The sequence below is a fragment of the Pempheris klunzingeri genome, chromosome 1 (genome assembly GCF_042242105.1).
Source record: "Pempheris klunzingeri isolate RE-2024b chromosome 1, fPemKlu1.hap1, whole genome shotgun sequence".
Classification (NCBI taxonomy): Eukaryota; Metazoa; Chordata; class Actinopteri; order Acropomatiformes; family Pempheridae; genus Pempheris; species Pempheris klunzingeri.
This window is the reverse complement of record NC_092012.1, coordinates 12,744,654-12,764,968: the sequence shown is the minus strand read 5'-3', so window position 1 is coordinate 12,764,968 and position 20,315 is coordinate 12,744,654. Positions and strand designations below refer to the sequence as shown.

Here is a 20,315-nt window from a genome sequence, read left to right as displayed (position 1 = left end):
TCGACCTAAAAAGATTATAGAAAACCTCTCTGTCTTATTTATTTACAATTAAAGCTACAGTGAAAATGTGAATTCATGACTATGCCATTGTCTCATAGAAATGTCATCAATAACTGTTAAATGCTTCCCTGCTGTTTCTCCACTTTAATTTTATCATCTTTATTTCCCACTTCAAAGGCTTGTTTCTGAACAGTTAGGAAATGTTGCTTCAGAGATGAGGAAAGTTTCCAAAGATGGAAATCTACACTTCTCTGGATGTTGTCTATGATGTGTGATAGGTTGATTGATGGATGGATGGAAGACTTATTATACTTGATTTGATTTTGTCACCATAAAAATCCAAGCAACTACTTCTAGGACAACAGTAAGGATATTTTTCCAGTGAGCAATTAAGCCAAGAGTGAGTTTTTTTCAAAATAATTGTGAGTTGGTAGTGATAATATATTTATTGCCTACATATATATTACCTACATGCTGTTACTGCTATAGTTTTGGGCAGCACAGTGGTGTGGTGGTTAGCACTGCTGCCTCCAGGTTTAAATCTGCTGGACGGCTGGTTTCTCATTTGAACCTGGGGTCTTTCTGTGAGGAGTTTGCATGTTCTACCCGTGCTTGCATGGGTTTTCTCCGGGTACTCTGACTTCCTCCCACAGTCCAAAGACATGCAGGTTACGTTAACTGGTGACTCTAAATTGCCTGTAGGAGTGCGTCTGCCCTGTGATTGTCTGGCGACCAGTCCAGGGTGTACCCCGTCGCTTGCCTAATGTCAGCTGGGATTGGCAACAGCCCCCCCGCTACCCTTTAGGATACGTGGTACAGACAATGGATGGATAGATGGATGGATGCTGTCGTTTTGGGCAGACGTGTAATGTTTAACAGTTTGTTTACTTTGCTAAAACGACACCCCTCTCCTTCTCTATGCCTTAAATATATACAGAGAAAAACACATACCATGTTTTAAATTCATGAGGTGGTTTTGTTAGTGCAGGTAACAGTGGACTCCTCCGGTACTTTCAATACTTATATGTATGTATGTACTTGTATGTTGTAGCCCATGTTTAGTCCTAACAACCATACCATAGGGTCATAGGGTTTCTTAAGGGCATTTACATCCATCTACAACTACCTGTTGTTAGTATTGATAGGTGTTTCATGGTTGAGCTAAAACACAAAGTGTCTATTGTCAAGTATTGTTTCAAGTACATGTACTGCAATTGAGGCTTTGCTAACTTGGTGCCAGAGCATAGCATGCCTGTTGGTTTTTCACAATAACAATATGCTGTGGGTTTGTCAGCAGGACGACTTAACCAAACCGCCGGGAGGCACACCAGTCTTTGAAGCCAATTTTACATATTGGACAAAAGTGTAATTACAATAATAAAGTCAGTCAGGTGATGGCAATGGCCAAAAAAGACTATTTTTGTAGATTAACATTGTCAAAGAAATGTTTGTAGATCAGTGGATACATTTTTTGACAGTCACAACCCCCAGAGAATGTTTGGCTTCACGCTTCATATCAGCACTTTATGAACTGTCCGACACGCAGCAGAAGAAAATTGCTTACTTCCCGCTTATACCATGATCAATATTTTTTGTCCATTTTGCAACGAAAACAACAAGTCATTCACAAGTTTTCACAAGTCATAACTCTGTTTCTCTGGTAACGCCTGAAGATTTGACTAATACCTGGATCCATCATTATCATCCCATTAATTTCTTATGCAACAGAAACGTCACTGACTACGCCAGTAAATAAGACCACTTCACTAAGCTCATAGAACCGAAAGCTACCAAAATATAATGCTAGCAAGATTCAAAGTCAATAACCCTGCATACGGTTGACAAACAGTATATATAAATTCGCAGTATGTTTATAAGTCTAACCAGCTATGTCCTTGTCCCCAAATCGATGTCAAGATTTTCACGAACAAATGAATGGTCATGTGTAACATTACTGTTGGCTGACTGTGAGATATGAGGTGATCGCTTGTGCTGACTTCACCCAACAGGGTTGTAGCCCTGATTTTCCACACGCAGACAGTTTTTCAAGATCGCCATCAAAAGCTCCACATCACAGGCTCACTGTCATGAGCAGCTATCATTTATGTGCAAACTGGTCAAGGACGCAATCAGAGAGTGATGACTGACCATGTAATCCAAAGTCTCAGTGAGTTCATATGGGCAGTGTACTTTGTGCAGCTTGCGTGTTATAGTCTCCATCCTGTGGTGTTCAAAGGATGAGACACTGAGGGACTAGCGTTACACTCGCTGTTGGAAAAAAAGTTAGCTTAGTGTTGCAACAAATTGTACACAGAGGCTTTGTCCCCATCCTTGTTGCAATGGTTACTTATTTACGTAGACAGCGCAATTATTTATAATAGTGAACAAACAGGATTCGTTGGAATTATTTAGTAGGTGTCCATTATCACTTTTTAATCCTGCGACACCCAGCAGCCAGTCAGAATCAAGTATTCACGCAGACACTGGTATAACAGTGTTAATATATGTCAAAGACTTCCATGTGTGTGTTTTAAAATGTTGTGTTAGTGTTAAAAGAAGAGAAATGTAACTATAGCCATTTGATTACACCTATTGTTGGAGTTTAAGAGGCATGTAGTCACATTTGCATCGCTCATGTTATCCTTCATTGAGTTGCATTTTGTTGTTCTTTGGCTTCAAGTGATGGTCTGGCACCTACGATGGTCTTTGTCACTACGTTCAACACAGGTGAACGTAGTGACAAACACAGAACTAGCACCCACAATGAGCATATTCCTATTAGCTCCACTACAAGTTAATATCACATTACATCAGCCACTGTGTGATCCTATATGCACACATGTAAATCCAATGTTTGCCTGACTTGGCTTTTCAATAATGCTTGGTGCCTTTTCAGATTTATAACATTTATTGAAGGCACACCTACTGCAGAGCTTCAAAAGCGGGGAAGTCATAGCAACAACAAGAATGGTGAAAAGCAGAGAATAGCAAGGCTCAACATGCAGGAGACAAATCCCATTACAGACAAGGATGAATATCATTCAGGGAACAGAGGGTTACTTTCATAAGCTAATGCTTTAAAACAAATGTTAGGAGGTGAAATGATTTTTTTTGTTTGATAAAAAATGGGTTCAGATTCACACCAACACTCAACAGATTGCATTGAGGTTATAGTTTCCTTAAGACTTGGGAGTACAGAGGAGAGAGAAAATCCTCTAACCCTGTTGTGTGGATGCACTGTGTAGGCTGCCAGGGTCTTTTACTCAAGCATCCAATAATATTGGTTAATTGCTAGATTTCTCTAGCTTCTCTCAACTTGCATCACGAGTGGGCGTGGAAGAGTTTACAGCAGGGGTATATTGCTGCTGACAGAATACAGTGTTCTCATTCTCTCTCTCTCTTAATTGTCATTCCCTGCTCACAGGCACATTTCTCTGGCAGATTCCCTTGAGAGAGGTTTCCCCAGAATCTACGTAAAAAGGATTCCTTCCCACGCCATGGTCTTAGGAACATCTCATTTTCATCCTCCCGCGCCTTGCTCATGCACAAACACGCACTCCCTCTCACCCTGGCATTGTGTCCTCGTGTCTCCCTGTTCTCTCACTCTCATGTTTTCCTTTTCTTTTTTTTCTCTCACTCCACTTGTTAACTTCTCTGGGCTTCTCTCTACTTCACCCCCCCCTCATATCTTATAGATCCTCCGTGGGAGGCAGCATCTCCCTCACACTGCAGGCGTGGGCCCTTACTCTGACAAATGACATGCCGGGCCCACCAGCTTTGCGTGGGGGGAGAAAAGCTTTAAGTTAAGAAGGAGGAATGGATTTGATTGGATGGTGAAACTCAGGGGCTGTATCTTGGCGAGCAGCATTTGATCGGGCTCAGGCAAGAAGCAAGAAATACAGGGAGAACTGCAATACTATATCACACCTACAATATGTTTTAAGAAGTAATGACAACAAACCAAACACTGCTCAAAATGGTCAAGCTGTCAGCTATATAATTTATGGCAAAAACATGACATATTATAAACATTTGTCTAGACAGCTTTCAGCATAAGATTTAACTTGTGTTTTGGTCTAGTTGATATTTTTCAATATATCACTTACGAGTGTTCCTTGGCTAGCTGCTCGGCCAGAGAAATTGCTGTAGGATCTCGGTCTAAGGCCAGGACTGTGACTTCAGGAACCATGTGCAGTATTTCTTTGGTATGACCACCACCTCCAAATGTCATGTCCAGGACCACCTACATGCGAGAAACCAAGAAAACAACACATTCTTCTCACACCAGGACTCCATATACATAGTTAATCATCATATCATCATCATTGCATTTCTGGATATACAGTTTTGCTGGGAGTCAAGGAGGAGGGGTGTTGTTTTATATTAAAGAGCATGTACTGTACAATACAACCAGATCCAATGGTCCTGTGATAATGAACTTGAGTGAACTGGTCTGTGTTGTACTTTTTCCACAGATGTCTTATACCATTACTAGAATTAACCAGCCACCCTCTGCAAATACCTTTTAGCTTAAAGCTTTGCTAAAGGAATGTAATTTTCATTAGGAAATTATTAGGTGATTTTAATATCAACTGGGAAAACAAAACTGACAGGAAATATTTAACGTAACCTCGTAACCGGGCAAACATTTGTTATGTTGAGGAACAAGGTCAGGAAAGAAATTAGAAAACCCAAACTATAATCTATAGTATAGTTTGATTATAGGGTAATGCTAAAGCAAATTAGAATTGCCTAAAAACTCTGACAGGGAGGCTTAGTGGTGAATTTGAAAGCCAGTTACAACCTAAAATATGGCAACTAAAGTGAGCACTCAAAACAATATAGCCACCACCATCAATTTTTTTCCTTGATTCAGTAAAAACTGTTATTCAAAGTGTTCCTACAAAGGTTACAATCCCATCATCAGTGGATGGTACAAAGCCATTTTTTAAACTTAACAAATGTCACTGAAACAGCTGTACTGAAAACAATATGCTCCTTAAAAAACTCAATAGCCTCAGATGCACTGGGAGTGGACACCATGCTCCTTACGAGATCTAAAGAGTCCTTTTCCTATACAGTCTGTAACATGATTGATTTATCCCTTAATTAAAGGGTGTATCCCACATCCTGGAAATCTGCTATAATTACATATATTTTTCAAAGTGGGTGATACAACCTGTATGAATAATCACAAATCTTTAAGTATTTTTCCAGTACTGTCAAAAGTAAAAGAAAAATGTGTAGCAGCACAACTGATTAGTCATCTTGAAAACAGTCATTTTACTCTACACCCCATGCAATTCAGTTCAGAGCGAAATACTCAAGTCGAGTGCTACCTTGTTGAAAACATTAAAGCTAAACTTAATAAGGGGGAGTTTCTTGACTGTAGAAAAGCCTTTGACACAGTTAATTACACCATATATATGACAAAAATGGAAAAATTTAATTTTTCTTCGGCTGCATTATGCTGGTTAAAACCTTCCTTGAAGAGAGAGATTACTTTGACAGAATTAAGGATACTTTGTCACCTACTCTCAGTTGTCATTTTGGAGTGCTGCAGGGCTTTACTTTAGGTCTGCACCTCTTTAGCTTATATATCAGTGATTTTCCTTCAGCATGGGTTTGAGCTGATGTCCAACTGTATGCAGATGACGCAGTAATTTCTACAAATGAAAAAAAAAACACTGCAAAGAAGCTGATTATAAACTTACAGACAAACAATGAAAGTTGTCACAAAGTGTCTAGCAGAATATTGCTTGCATCGTAATGTAAAAAAAAAAAAGAAAAATCAGTAGAAGAAGCTACAAGTCCTTTCAAGCGAGTTTCAAATACCTCGGTGACATCTTAGACTCAAATTCAAAAAACAAGTTGCAAAAACAAAATTCAACATAAACAATGTTTGGTACCTGATACCAGACACCTGAAGCTGCTAAGATTTATTTTCATGTTATGATTTTCTCACATTAGACATACTGTTTGACCACTTGTTTAGCATTCAAACTTATTCATGAATTAGCACCTCCTCCATTACTGTATCAGATTCATCTTTCAGGAAAATGCTGGTGACAGACTGACCAGATCAAGAACAAGATAAGACACTGTTGTCCCAAGGAGGAAAATATCTTTCGGCCGTACAGTTTTTACAGTAAGAACTTCTCAGTTTTGGAGCATCCTTCCATTAAATATACAACAAAATGACTCCAACTGAGAAGTAAGAATAAAGACAGAAAGAATTCTTTAGGTGTAATTTTACACATTCTGCCTACAGTATCCGGTTAACAGGGACACTTGTTGATCTGAAATACCAAAGCACGGTGGTAAGTAAAGTTTTTCCTATTACAAAAAACGTAGGGCTTTTTTCGCGATCCCATAACATGCTGCTCTGGTTAATCATGGAAACACAAATGTACAGTGATTAATCAATCAATCCTCTACAGAGCTGAATCAGACAGACCCTGATGAATCTCGTCTCGTGATTAACTTAGTTGTTAATTCATTGTCCAAATAGTCAGCTCAGTCAATAGAAATGGACATGCTCTTAATTCCATGAGCAACGGAGAACCACAACTATAATATGCTTCACGAAACCCCATCTATCCACTGTACGCTACCTGCCAACTCCTACCCTTTGGGTGGAACACACTCACTTTGAGGCTTTCCAGTTACAGCACATTTTCTGTAAAGTTAACACGTGGTTTATATGAAATTTAAAAGATATTCTGCCGTTCAAGCAGGAGACAGATTACATCATTTCATCAATCTTACATGTCATTCCCTCCTTTCCAACTTCTTTTTAGCAAAACTGGTTTTACACATTTAATTCTAGAAATGCATGACGGTGCAAACTCTGCTATGTCATTTAAGACATGAGATACAGTAGAATTAATACTGAAATAGCGTTTGATTGCTGTAATCACATAAATGGCTGTGGGGGTGTGGGCTGGTTTTGCGCTCAGCTGCAACAGAGAGAGGTGCAGGACTGGCCCAGGAGATGGCGCAGGAGAGAGGTAAGTAGCACCAGCGCACCTGGGAACAGGTGCAGTAAATTACCTCTCTCCCTATTTAAGCAGTAGCACGCCGGGACCCAAAAGAGAGAGACGTTACAACCAGGAGACACGAGGGCCGGACATTCCGCCGTGCCTGGGCCAAGGGACACACGGACCGAACCTCACTGCAAGGAGGGAACTGTGTGCGTGAAAACAAAATAATAAAAAAGAGAATTGTGAGTCGGATCGTCTGGTGGTGGTCTGTGAGTGCTGGGGAATCCACGGGAGAACGAGAGATCATGCTACACTGGCGCCCAACTTCCCAGCGCTCGGAGATGATGGACCGTCAGGAGGACCAGGCAGCCCAGCCTCTGGCCCTGCTGGCCCAGATGGTGGCCCAGATGACCCAGGAGCAGGCGGCGGCGCGCCGGCAGCACCTGGAAGGGCTCCGGGCACAAGCGGAGCGGCAGACCGAGGTCTTGGAGCGTCTGCTGGCTCGCTCAAAGGAGGCATCGCCGCGGGGTCCCCCACCCTCCCCGCTCTCGGACCTCACGGTGGGAAAGATGGCGGCGCAGGACGACCCGCAGACATTTCTGGGGGTGTTTGAGGCGACGGCGGAGGCGTGCGGCTGGCCAGAGACTGAGTGGGCAGTCCGCCTGCTTCCCCTGCTTTCGGGAGGATCCCAGGCTGCGGCACTCAACCTGCCGGCAGCGGACCGTGGGCGCTATGACGCCGTCAAAAAGGCAATACTGGACAGGACGGGCTGTTCGCCGGAGGATCACCGGCGCCGCTTACGGGGGACGCTGCTCGGCGACGGGGATAGGCCCTTCGGGTACGCGCTGCAGCTCCGGGATGCGGCCGCCAGATGGCTGCAGCCGGGAGAGACTGCCGGAGAGGCGCGGCTGGTGGAGATCGTGGCATTGGAGCAGTTCATGGAGGGGTTGCCAGCGAGGACGGCTGCGTGGGTCCGCTGCCACCGTCCCGCCGATCTGGGGACGGCCATCACGTTAGCGGAGGATCATCTGGCCATGCATCCCCCGACCCAGGGTGACGGCCGAGCACCGGGGGCAGGAAGACCCACCCCTGCTCCCCGTAGGAAGAACTTCGCCCCACCGGCGGAGCGGGGAAACCCAGCCAGCACCGCCTCGTCGCCAGCCAGCGGCACCACCCCTCGACTCTCCCCTCCACGGGTCCCGGCTGCTACCGGCGCCATCTCCCACCCACAGAGAGTCCCTCAGACGCCAGGGCAGGAGTGCTGGCGGTGCGGGCGGCCCGGGCACTTCCGCTCAGAGTGTCTGCTCATGGAGGTGGGACAAGTGATCCGGGTCGCCGGCCCGCCAGCCCCCTCCCCCGGTTCAGGTGAGACGTACCGCGTTCCGGTAAGGATCCAAGGGGGTATACACCAGGCTATGGTGGATTCGGGCTGCACGCAGTCCATGATTCACCAGAACCTGGTTCGGCCCGGGGCTTTGGTGGAGGCCAGGTGGGTGAGTATCAGGTGTGTGCATGGGGATATTCACCGTTATCCCATCGTGCCGGTGGAAATTAAATACCGGGGGAAAAAGCATAGAGTGAAGGCAGCTGTAAGCAGCCGCCTGGCGCACCCCCTGATTCTGGGGACTGATTGGCCGGGTTTTCATGGTTTAGTGGGACATTGTGCGGGGGTGCGCTCACGACCGGTAGGGACATGTGGTGTCTGCGCTGTGCTCAGTGGTGACGCAGGGTCGTCCGACGCTGCCGAGGGGGAGGGGGAACCCGCGACGCCTCCGCCGGAGACGCCGAGGGTTCCCGAAATCCACCCCATGGAAGATTTTCCACTCGAGCAGTCTCGTGACGACACCTTACGCTCAGCCTTCGACCAAGTGATAAGTATTGATGGTCACTTGGTGCGCCCTGACGCAGCGCAGACCTACCCGCACTTTTCCTTGCGGAGGGACAGGTTGTACAGAGTGAGTCGTGACACTCAGACAGGACTAGTAAACACCCAGTTGTTGGTGCCGAAAAGCCGCCGGGAAACTGTTTTCCAGGCGGCTCATTATAACCCGATGGCCGGTCACATGGGATACGACAAAACACTAAACCGGATAATGGCCCGATTCTATTGGCCTGGCATTCGGGAGGAGGTACGCCGCTGGTGTGCATCCTGCCCTGAATGCCAGTTGGTTAACCAACCGGCCATCCCAAGAGCGCCATTGCGCCCATTACCGCTGATGGAGGTCCCTTTTGAGCGCATTGGCATGGACCTCATCGGGCCATTTAACCGGAGTGCACGCGGCTATCGCTTTGTGTTGGTCCTGATGGATTATGCAACGCGATACCCGGAAGCAGTGCCGCTGCGCACCATCTCTGCAAAGAGTGTGGCGCAGGCACTGTTTCAGGTAATCTCCCGAGTGGGGATCCCGAAAGAGATCCTCACTGACCAGGGCACCTCGTTCATGTCACGTACACTGAGAGAGCTTTACGGATTATTGGGCATTAAGTCTGTTCGTACCAGCGTCTACCACCCTCAGACCGATGGGTTGGTGGAGCGGATGAACAAGACCTTAAAGTCCATGATCCGTAAGTTTATTCACGAAGATGAACGCAATTGGGACAAATGGCTAGACCCTCTGTTGTTTGCAGTGCGGGAGGTGCCCCAGGCCTCCACGGGATTTTCTCCCTTTGAACTGCTGTTCGGCAGGAAACCAAGAGGGGTGCTGGACCTTATTAAGGAAAACTGGGAGGATGGTCCAAGCCCCAGTAAAAATGAGATTCAGTACGTCCTGGACCTGAGAGCAAAACTCCACACTTTGGGAAGGTTGTCACGTGAGAATTTGCTCCAGGCCCAGGAACGTCAGCAGCGCCTGTACAACAGAGGATCGCGGCTGAGACAATTCTCACCGGGAGATAAAGTACTTGTATTGCTCCCATCTTCTAGCTCCAAATTACTCGCCAAGTGGCAAGGACCCTTTGTGGTCACACGGCGAGTGGGCGACGTGGACTATGAGGTGGAGCGTACTGACAGGGGAGGAGCCACACAGATCTACCACCTCAACCTCCTCAAACTATGGAGAGAGGCGGAGCCTGTGTCTCTGGTGACGGTAGTTGGAGAGAGAGATGAGTTGGGGCCGGAGGTACCAAATTCCACCAAATCCGCTCCGCTCCATTGCGATGACCATCTCTCGCCGTCCCAGAGAGCAGAGGTAGCCCAGTTGCAACAGCGTTTTGCTGATGTGTTCTCCCCCCTGCCAGGACGTACCGACCTCATACAGCACCACATTGAGTCTCACCCAGGGGTGACGGTGCGTTCACGGCCCTATCGGTTACCTGAACACAAGAGAAAAGTGGTTCAGAGAGAGCTGGCAGCCATGTTAGCGATGGGGGTAATAGAGGAGTCCCACAGTGCCTGGTCCAGCCCCATCGTTCTTGTGGTCAAGAAGGATGGGTCTATCCGGTTCTGTGTGGACTATCGCAAGGTGAATGACGTGTCACGGTTTGATGCCTACCCGATGCCTCGGGTCGACGAGCTTCTGGACCGGCTGGGCACTGCGCAGTTTTTCACCACGCTGGATCTGACCAAGGGCTACTGGCAGATTCCTTTGTCTCCAGAGTCCAGGGAGAAAACGGCCTTCTCCACTCCGTACGGGTTGTACCAATTCGTCACACTTCCGTTCGGGTTGTTCGGGGCCCCAGCCACATTTCAACGCCTCATGGACCGGGTGCTGCGTCCGCACGCTGCATATGCTGCCGCCTACTTGGATGATGTCATCATCCACAGTAACACCTGGGCGGAGCATGTGCAGCGGGTGGCCGCGGTGCTCGAGTCTCTGAGGCAGGCGGGGCTCACGGCCAACCCGAAGAAGTGTGCAGTTGGACGGAGGGAGGTACGGTATCTGGGGTACCTCTTGGGCGGCGGGCAGGTGCGGCCACAGGTAGACAAGACCGCGGCGATTGCGGCCTGTCCGCGGCCCAAGTTCAAAAAGGAAGTCAGACGGTTTTTGGGACTGGCGGGGTACTACCGCCGGTTCATACCGGACTTCGCAGACCTCACCAGTCCCCTGACCGATCTGACCCGAAAAGGTGCCTCAGAGCCGGTCCAGTGGACGGAGCAGTGCCAGCGGGCGTTTGAGAGGGTGAAACAGGCTCTCTGTGGGGGGCCACTTCTGCACACGCCTAACTTCTCTCTCCCTTTCGTGTTGCAGACTGATGCCTCGGACAGAGGGCTGGGGGCCGTTTTGTCCCAGCAGGTACGGGGAGTCGACCGCCCCGTGCTGTACCTGAGCAGGAAACTCTCTGAGCGAGAGAGCAGGTACAGCACGGTGGAAAAAGAGTGCCTCGCCATCCGGTGGGCGGTCGGCGCCCTGCGCTACTACCTCCTGGGACGCCCATTCACCCTCTGTTCGGACCATGCTCCCCTCCAGTGGCTCCACCGCATGAAGGATACCAACGCCCGGATCACCCGGTGGTATCTGGCTCTTCAGCCTTTTAAGTTCACGGTGATCCATAGACCGGGGGCACAGATGGCTGTGGCCGACTTCCTCTCCCGTCCCTTGGGGGGTGGGGGGGGAGTGGGTTAGGCCGGACGGTCCCCGGCCTAAGTCGGGCGGTGGAGGTATGTGGGGGTGTGGGCTGGTTTTGCGCTCAGCTGCAACAGAGAGAGGTGCAGGACTGGCCCAGGAGATGGCGCAGGAGAGAGGTAAGTAGCACCAGCGCACCTGGGAACAGGTGCAGTAAATTACCTCTCTCCCTATTTAAGCAGTAGCACGCCGGGACCCAAAAGAGAGAGACGTTACAACCAGGAGACACGAGGGCCGGACATTCCGCCGTGCCTGGGCCAAGGGACACACGGACCGAACCTCACTGCAAGGAGGGAACTGTGTGCGTGAAAACAAAATAATAAAAAAGAGAATTGTGAGTCGGATCGTCTGGTGGTGGTCTGTGAGTGCTGGGGAATCCACGGGAGAACGAGAGATCATGCTACAATGGCTTCATTAATATTTTTCATATTATCTATTTCATCATCTTTGTCAAAAGTGAAAAAAAAAGTTGAGCCATTGTTATGTTTCCCTGTGATTGGCATAGCTGTTTGACAGCAATGAGACCAGTGATGTGACTAGTCTAGAGTTTATTTACTAATCACCACACCCTCTAATTTATATATTCTAATATATACACTTCACCCATCCCTCTTGCGTTTTGCCCTATTGCACATGAATATGAACCAAAATAGGATGAGATTTGAGGGAAAAAAAATCAGAAAAAAGATACATTTACCTTTCACTGTATATTATGCACTTATAATTTATAAACATGCTTTTAAATATGTGAATAACGACTTCAGAATAATCTCATTTACATGTCTTTGTTGTAGTGTGTTACAAGTATTTATTAATGGTTAAGCACCTTTTTTTAGTCATATCATCAGAGGGAGGGAGTGGGAAAATGTTTTATCAAGGAAGTGTCCAATACCTGCAAACCACTCTGCCACAGCATCTTTGTTGTTTGTCAGGTAGCTGTAAACTCAGCTGTATCCACACTTGAAAAACAAAAAAACCTATCTCCTGTCCAGGCATATTTCCTTATATATTTCCTGACTGCCACTGCTACAAAAATAAAATCGCAGCTTTGCACTCACTGAACAGTCTGAGATTGTTTGAATAATTGGTTGGCTTATGCTTTACTTTTTATTTTTTTCAATTTGTGCTCTGTGATTTATTATAATGTCAGCAAATGGTAAGGAACAGATGTAAAATGACACAAAAGGAAATGCCAGCTATTCCCCTCAAAAACATTAAACATGTCGATCGATAGTGACGTTGAAGGTGGGGTGTGTGCGTGCATGTGTGAGGAAAGAAGTGATCAATGGCGGTTCCCTCTCCTTTCCAGCGCACAGCAGCAGATGGGGAGGGGGTGTGGGCTAGTGGGATGAGTCACACGCATAATGAACTTGCCTGTTGTGCTATTCAATACAAAAAAGGAAAACGAAAACAGAAACACAAACAGCAAACTAGGCTGGCTTTTATCGAAACAGTCGACACAAGCAACCAGGAGACAAACTAGTCCTCTGCTGGAGTGTGCGGCACTTGTCACAACAATCTTTTGTCACACCTTGAGGAAGCTGTGGCCAAAAGAACAAAGGTAAAGCCTATTTATGTCATTGGTGCAAATGATGGAACATACTGCCAAACGATGCTCAATTATATTTGAAGTGGGTGGTTGTAAATATAAATACTGTATGTTTATTCACATTTGTATCACTGCTGCACTGAGCACAGACACCATCCATCTTCATAGGGTATAATACAACTTTACCCCCTTCAATCACACACACCAAATAAACTGAAAATTAAATTAACTTAAGTACAACTAAAAATTAAATACATGTACAAGTAAGTACAAGTACCAAAAATGAAGAAATTAATGTTTACAAGGTCATTTATAAGGTAAATTGAAAATCTAGTTCCCTCACCCTCAGGGAAAACAAGCTTCATTGAAAGTCCTGAATGCTGTTGTGAAAATATTCCCCCTTTCTCAAAAAGCCTGCTGCTTCTGCCACCAGATGGACAAAACAACTTCTTGAAAAGATTTGGTGATAATGGGTTTGGCATTTGCGATGATGATTGACACCAAACTTGAGAGTGAGTCATTCACATTGATATTTCATACAGAGAGGTGTCTGCGAGGCTTTCACCTAGACTCGGCCTTTGCAGAGAAAGCAGCAGATTGGAATGAAGCCAGAACACAACGTGGGTCATTTCAGGCTCTAAATGCAGAGATGAGTCTTAAAATAAAAGTCATTTATGTAGTCTATGTTTTGTACTCCATTTAGGGTGTGTAATATCTGCCTTTCCCAGCAGAGGGAATAGGAGAGTTAGGAGTGGTCCAAGTGGTGCAGTCCAACAGTGAAACTGCAAGGTGCTATAATGCAGGACACTTCAGCCGTCACCCCATAGCATTCGCAATGAGAGCTTTTCTTCTCAAGAGGAAGAGGTAAACACATTATAGACTCTCATTTGGTATGTTAAATCAAAAATATGGTAAGAACATCTATTGAAAGAGATTTTACAAACATATATGATGTGGGGAAAGTATCATTTTTGCATTAATGACATTTTGCAAACATAACACAGCTCATACAGCAGTAAGTAATATCCTGGCCATATGGAAAAAGGGGCCTCATCTCAAGTCTTCTTATGGTTGAATTCATTAGGAAAAGGGGAACAGGAACCTGAGAGATGGCTGAGTACTCACCTAAATCCTACTTGTGACTCCCCAGCCCAGGTCAGTTACAGTGGGGGATCTAAAATGTCATTGAGGGGAGTTTTTACAGATCTTGTTACACTAACACACAGACCATTAGGGAGACAGATACACAGGTACAGGATCGCTTTTCTTGTCGCGTCCGTTGCCATGGCAAGAGTGGAGGTAACCGGTTTGCATTTCTTTCTCTGTCACACAAAGTTCATGGCGAGATACAAGTGTGCACAAATTTTAGCAAGTTAGCAGCATGAGAGCACGGTATGAAGAGATGAAGGTGGAGGTTATGATCATGGGAATGATGGTGTTTTTATCGACTGCAGAGAGCCGTGAAGTGTCTCCATACTTGGCCGTTGCCATTGTGCACTTGACTCTGGACATAAATCTCACACTTAAAACTGCTGCTGTGGTCAAACTATATCAAGATTATTTTACAATAAAATGTTTTTTTAACAATTAACATTACTGCTTCGGTATTGTCCGTTTCTCTACAGCTTGACTTCCACTTTATTTTGAAGTGGATGTAAAGAAGTTTTTCCTCTCTCTACTTTAAACAAATGTGATGGGCGTGTACATTGGTCTTGCAGGTAGGAGACAGAGGTGGGGGTGGGGTGCACAAAACAGATGGCCAGTGAGAGCAGACAAACTCAAAAGGCATGAAAGCTTCCCGCAATTACTCTGTCAAGAGATTATGTTGATGGTGATCAGCGATGTCTGAGATACATGTGGCCTTTTGCCTCACCTTCCTAAAGTTTAAGTGCACTAAACATACTACATGTGTGTCTGAGGGTAAGTGAGAGATGGTGAGTGAATGAGTGAGTGAGTGAACAAGTGATACAGGAGCACAAAAATGTTGACAAAATTCTTTGCCAGAGGGCTCCTTCCAAATGTATGTCTGTATGTTAAGATAATCTCTCTTTTGTCAAAGGAATGCTGCAGAGTTACAACAAATACTTTCATTCCTCGTCTATTCAGTGTTGTTTGCATTCTTTCGGCATGAGTTTAAATAAAGGCATTTGAAGAGGTATTTGAGCTAGTTAAGACACGACATGTCTACACACATAAAAACAGCATTTGCTCATTTGCCTCCAAAAAAAAAACTCATCTGAGGTTTGTGGGTCATTTCCTAACAAATAAGTGAGAATCAACCCAAGGCACTTAGAAGACATAAATTAAGGCCAGCCTTTTTCAGAATCAGAATCAGTGCATATGTGAGACGCTTAAAAGTAATCTAGCATTGCTTTTTTGAAGTGTCCCCTGATATTAGAATGCTGAGTATGCTAATCAGAAACAGAAATGAATTATGGGAATGTTGTGAAAGAAAAAAAAGGGGCCCAGCTGTTACAGAACATTGTTGGAGATCATATGAGTGATTAAAGTGATGACTGTGCAACAATAAGCACATAAGGAACGATTTTATATATTTGGTTTTGAGGGCGCAAAGAGATAATACGACAGGTTTGCTTATGTCTAGTGTCTGAAAATTTAAGATAAACAGGCCTGTGATATGGCATGAGGAAATATATGGGATTGGGTTTCATTTATGGCTATAAAATATGTGGCTATGAGGATGGCAATGTCCGTTCTAGTTTACTGGCAGTCACTCAGTCCTCCTGCTGGTCCAACACTTTGGACATGAACACTAATGAATGGATTATTGCCACGAAATTTGGTGCTGATATTCATGGTCCCAAAAGGATAAATTCTAATTTGATTAATGTTCACCATGCTAATTGTAGGTGACATAATTAAACGTGTGATGGTGCTGAGGAAATAGGAAAATGCGCTGAAAAATCAAAAGATAAATATGCAAGTGAGGCATTTTTATTCATTTCCTCAACTGCTTTGAGGTAGGTTTAGGGTTGTGCTTATTTATGTATGTGAATATATTGTTTCAGCCATAGCCACATAAGATTTGTCTCACTTGTTGCAACTGATACTTCACAGACATGGATTCTCCTCCTGGCCCTTAAGAGACTATCTGCTGCTCTAAAGGGGTTAAGAGGAGATGATTTGATTGTGTTCTAAGTGAGACAAAAGTATACCGATGAATAATGTATTTATTCTACTGTTTTTATTTCAGTGTAGTTGTTTATCGGTCAGTCACTGCACTGTTTCTGTTCATGTTTTTTTTAAACAAGCAGACTGGGTCACTGTTTGTTTTGCTGGAAATGCTCCCACATCTGCTAACGTGTAAGCATAGGTATGACAAGGCCGACAAAGGTTAGCACTCCTGGGGATCAAACATAATATAATGTAGGCATTATGCTATATAGAGAGCTAATACATAAAGACTACTGTATGTTCACACACATTTCTGAGAAGTTCACACTTAACTAGAGTTGCAACTAATGATTCATTCAACGACTGACGCTCCCAAGAAGATACCACACCCAAAGGGATGTCTTCAATTGCTTAGTTTGTCCTGCTAATTAAAAAAAGTATTCCACTTAGAATTAAATGCCACAGTAAACGCAATAAAAAAATCCCATTTGAGACCACCATGATTATTCCATTATCACAGCCTTCACCATTTAATTTTCTGATTAGTCAGCACCAATTTTGATCCAATCAATCACAAAATACTAGTGACGTGAATATGTAAAGGAAGTAATAGCAGGCTGCAACTGCAAGTCAAGCGTCTTCCCTGAGGAAGATGTGACTGAGAAGGAGAGCGGCTGAAGAGCCATACACTTCAGAGACTAGTAGTAAATGTCTATCATTTACTGCATAGCTCTATGGAGACACAGTGCACATGCAGCAAAAATGAGAATGTGCAGAACTCAATGTCAGCATGGGACACTGAAAGTAAGGATCACTGGGCATTACCCTACTATTAAAGTTTTGACGTACATAAGTTTCTTCACATGCTTTCTTTCTTGGAAAAATTGTTGACAAAATCACAAATACTGAGTAGGCACTATTGGGTCCACTATTCAGCCAGTATTTTGTCTTTTTTGTAGAGATATCCCTTTTTTGGATTGGCTGCAATTGAACGTGAACTACTGGTCTAAAGATGTGTGTGTTCCCATTATAGCACAAGGCAGAGGACAAACTGGAAAACTATCTGAACAATTTCAAGAAGCTGGCTAGTCTGTGTCACAGTGTGTCCCAACACCATATATAGCAAATTTCAGGCACAATCTGGGCTGTTATGAAACACATACGCAAGGTTAAGTGTCTTTCATAGACTGTATGAAAGAAGTGGACGTTGCCTGCAGGTCTGAAAATTAAAGCCAATGCGGAAGTGCCTTTAACCTGCATTCTTTTTAATGGCCAGCAGGGCAGCAACTCCATTAGTTACAAAAAGAAATCAGCTGTATATAAGTCTGTGAGAAAATTATGCAACTCCTCACTTGATTTATTACATCAGTAAACATCCCTCTAAAGTTTATGGCCTTGAAGTATTCTTCAATAAAGCATGATGTTCATTTTGTAAATTATGGTACCATTTACAGTAAATCAGACAATAAAGCAAAGTATGCTTAAAACTGAATAGTAGAATCTCACTCACCTCACAAAACCTCAGCAATACATGCAAGTTAGCACTAGGTATATGTATCAACATTTGTACAAACATTTTGTGAACTTTATCCATGTTACGTCTGGTGTTTTTAGCTCAGAGAAGGAGTCTATCAAGCTAGCAGCACAACACATGAAGCAGCCAAATCTGTAAAGTTTACTCAAGTGTTGTATCTGTGGTAATCAGAACACTGCTTAAAGCAGCAGTCTGTAACTTCTATAAAAAAAAAAATTTTGTCATATTTGCTGAAATTGTCTCTATATCCTGACAGTAGTGCATGAGACAGGCAATCTGTGAGAAGATCAGCTTCCTCTGGTTCCTCCTAGTGCTCTTGATGTAATTTGCAAGAATTCAATACACCTGAATGAAAACAACCAATCAGAGCAGAAGCTGTCTCCAGCACAGTGTCAGTCACTGCTCATGCACATGCTGCACAGCCCTCCTCCCCCACACATGCTCTAACTCAGTCAAGCTCAGGATCTTCAGCACAGCTTCAGCAGGAGCTTTGCAAACACAATGGCTGAGGCACAACCACTAAGAATGAAAAAACATGTTATTTCTAGCTCGGTGGAGTATAGTTTGTGTTTTGTTTTTACTCCACGGATACACAGGAGGTGCCGCAAAGCACCTTGTTGATTCTCAGCGAGCAGCAGCCTGACTGAAGCACATTTCGCCACACTAGTCAACAAGCAATTCTGCTTCTCTACTCCTTTATAAATCACATGTTGAGCTATCTTTATCAATAACCTCATACATTTATAATGTAAAGCACCCACGCCCATCTCTCTCTCTCGGTGTCTCTGCCTTTGCGTCTACTTGTGTGTATGTGTGTCGTCTCCTTCGGTCTCTGTTCGGACAATACTGACAAATATGTGAAAGAAGTTTGTAATTTAAAAAAATACAATCACAAACAGCAGTGATGCTAGCCAATTTCTAATCAATATAATGCACAAGCTTTTGAAATTTCATAATGTGGGGGGGTGGGGGGCGGCGGGGGAATTGAAGCTCCAGCAAAACAGTGAGGAAATCACCAGCCAGCAGTGTGCAGCCCTGCTGTCCTGCCCCTGCCCAGGGTTTCCACAACGGGCTGGCTTGGAATCTACCCAGAGCTCCAAGCGGCTCCCTTCCACTATACAGAGCTCCATGACTCCGCAGTGTTACTGGTGTGTACCGTTGTGGATGCCATTGTATACCTGACCTCTTAAGTTGCCGTAGTTAGCCTGCGCATGTATGACAGCCTCCTGTGTGGGAAGGGGCTTCGGAAGCAGAACTGAAGTTCAGCAGAGAAGAAGAGGGAGAGACCTGAAGTTATATTCTAAAATTAACTGAAAGGCTACAAAATATTTCCATGCAGGGTTATCGGAGGTTACGGTCTTATATTCTTATAAAAGTGGCATGGGCTAATTGAGCAGCACTTAACAATTCACTGGTGTAAATATATATGTTTTGTTATTTTGAGTCGCTTGATGAGTAATTTAATGTGCTGTGTATACATGTGTAACTGCATATGTTACAGTGTAAAAAGTAGTGTATTTGTTTACAACAGTGCTAGAAGTGATGCTGGTTATGCTGCTTAGTACGATGGCATAAGAATTGAAAGTGAAACAACACAAATGTTATAAGGAATACAGTAAGTAAAAAACCTGTTGAATAATACAAAATAAATTAGCATATTGTTATTTCTGTAAATATTCTAGTACAAAAGCATTTATTTTTCCAATAGGAGCATGGACTCTGGCAAACGCGACTGGAGGACAACCAGATTATGATGAAGTGAAAACGTAACTAATCTAAAACAATATTTTGAACACTTGTGGTAAAGGTTCAAGACTATCAATAGATCCTCCTGCTTTTTGCTCAGGTGGATAATTTTTAATGTTTTGTACACAAGCATGCCATGATCACTGTCCAAGGTGCTGATCCTGGGACGTGGGAGCTGTCAAAGGATACTCTATGTCCCTTAGGTTAGGTAAACTGGTGACAAAACAAAATTGCCTGTAAGTGTGAATGTATCACTTTGCATTGCTGAAAGGTGGGGCCCTGTGGGAATGAGCACCACAACAGAAATACCACTCACCTTCACTGTAGTGAGTTGGCAGCAGAAATCTTCAACAAGAAGACATCAACAAAACTTAGCAAGTGAACATCAAACTGTGGCTACATACCATTCAAGGAAATATTCAATAAATAACAATAAAATACATTAGTGGGTGAACTGAGCATTAAATGCTTATTCCTAATACAACAATACAAATAAGACTAATTTTACAGAACTGCTCATACTATTGAGAATATATTTTTACTTAGAATACCTACATTCAGTGGCCACTTTATCCAGTATATCTTGGCAATGTACTTCAAGTCAATACTACTGCAATTAAATAATACCACATTATATTGAGAGATGTTTAGAATTTTGTTGTCCTGGCCCTCGACATAAAATAAATGACGAGAGGATCATTTGTGATACTCCTCAATGTAATGCAGTCCAGTACAACTGGAACAATGTTGTTACCTTGGGAAAATTTTATGGGTTTTATTTGACCTGACAAACTTCCAACTGGACT

General features: G+C 44.3%; 1 protein-coding gene across 1 annotated transcript in view; it reads right to left on the bottom strand.

The window, feature by feature from the left end:
- mettl15 (methyltransferase 15, mitochondrial 12S rRNA N4-cytidine) overlaps positions 1 to 20,315 on the bottom strand; it is a 51,246-nt gene that overhangs the window by 16,697 nt on the left and 14,234 nt on the right. The window contains exon 3 of the mRNA XM_070833335.1: positions 4,107 to 4,243. Coding sequence (XP_070689436.1) covers positions 4,107 to 4,243 — 137 coding nt within the window. The remainder of the gene's footprint in view (positions 1 to 4,106; positions 4,244 to 20,315) is intronic.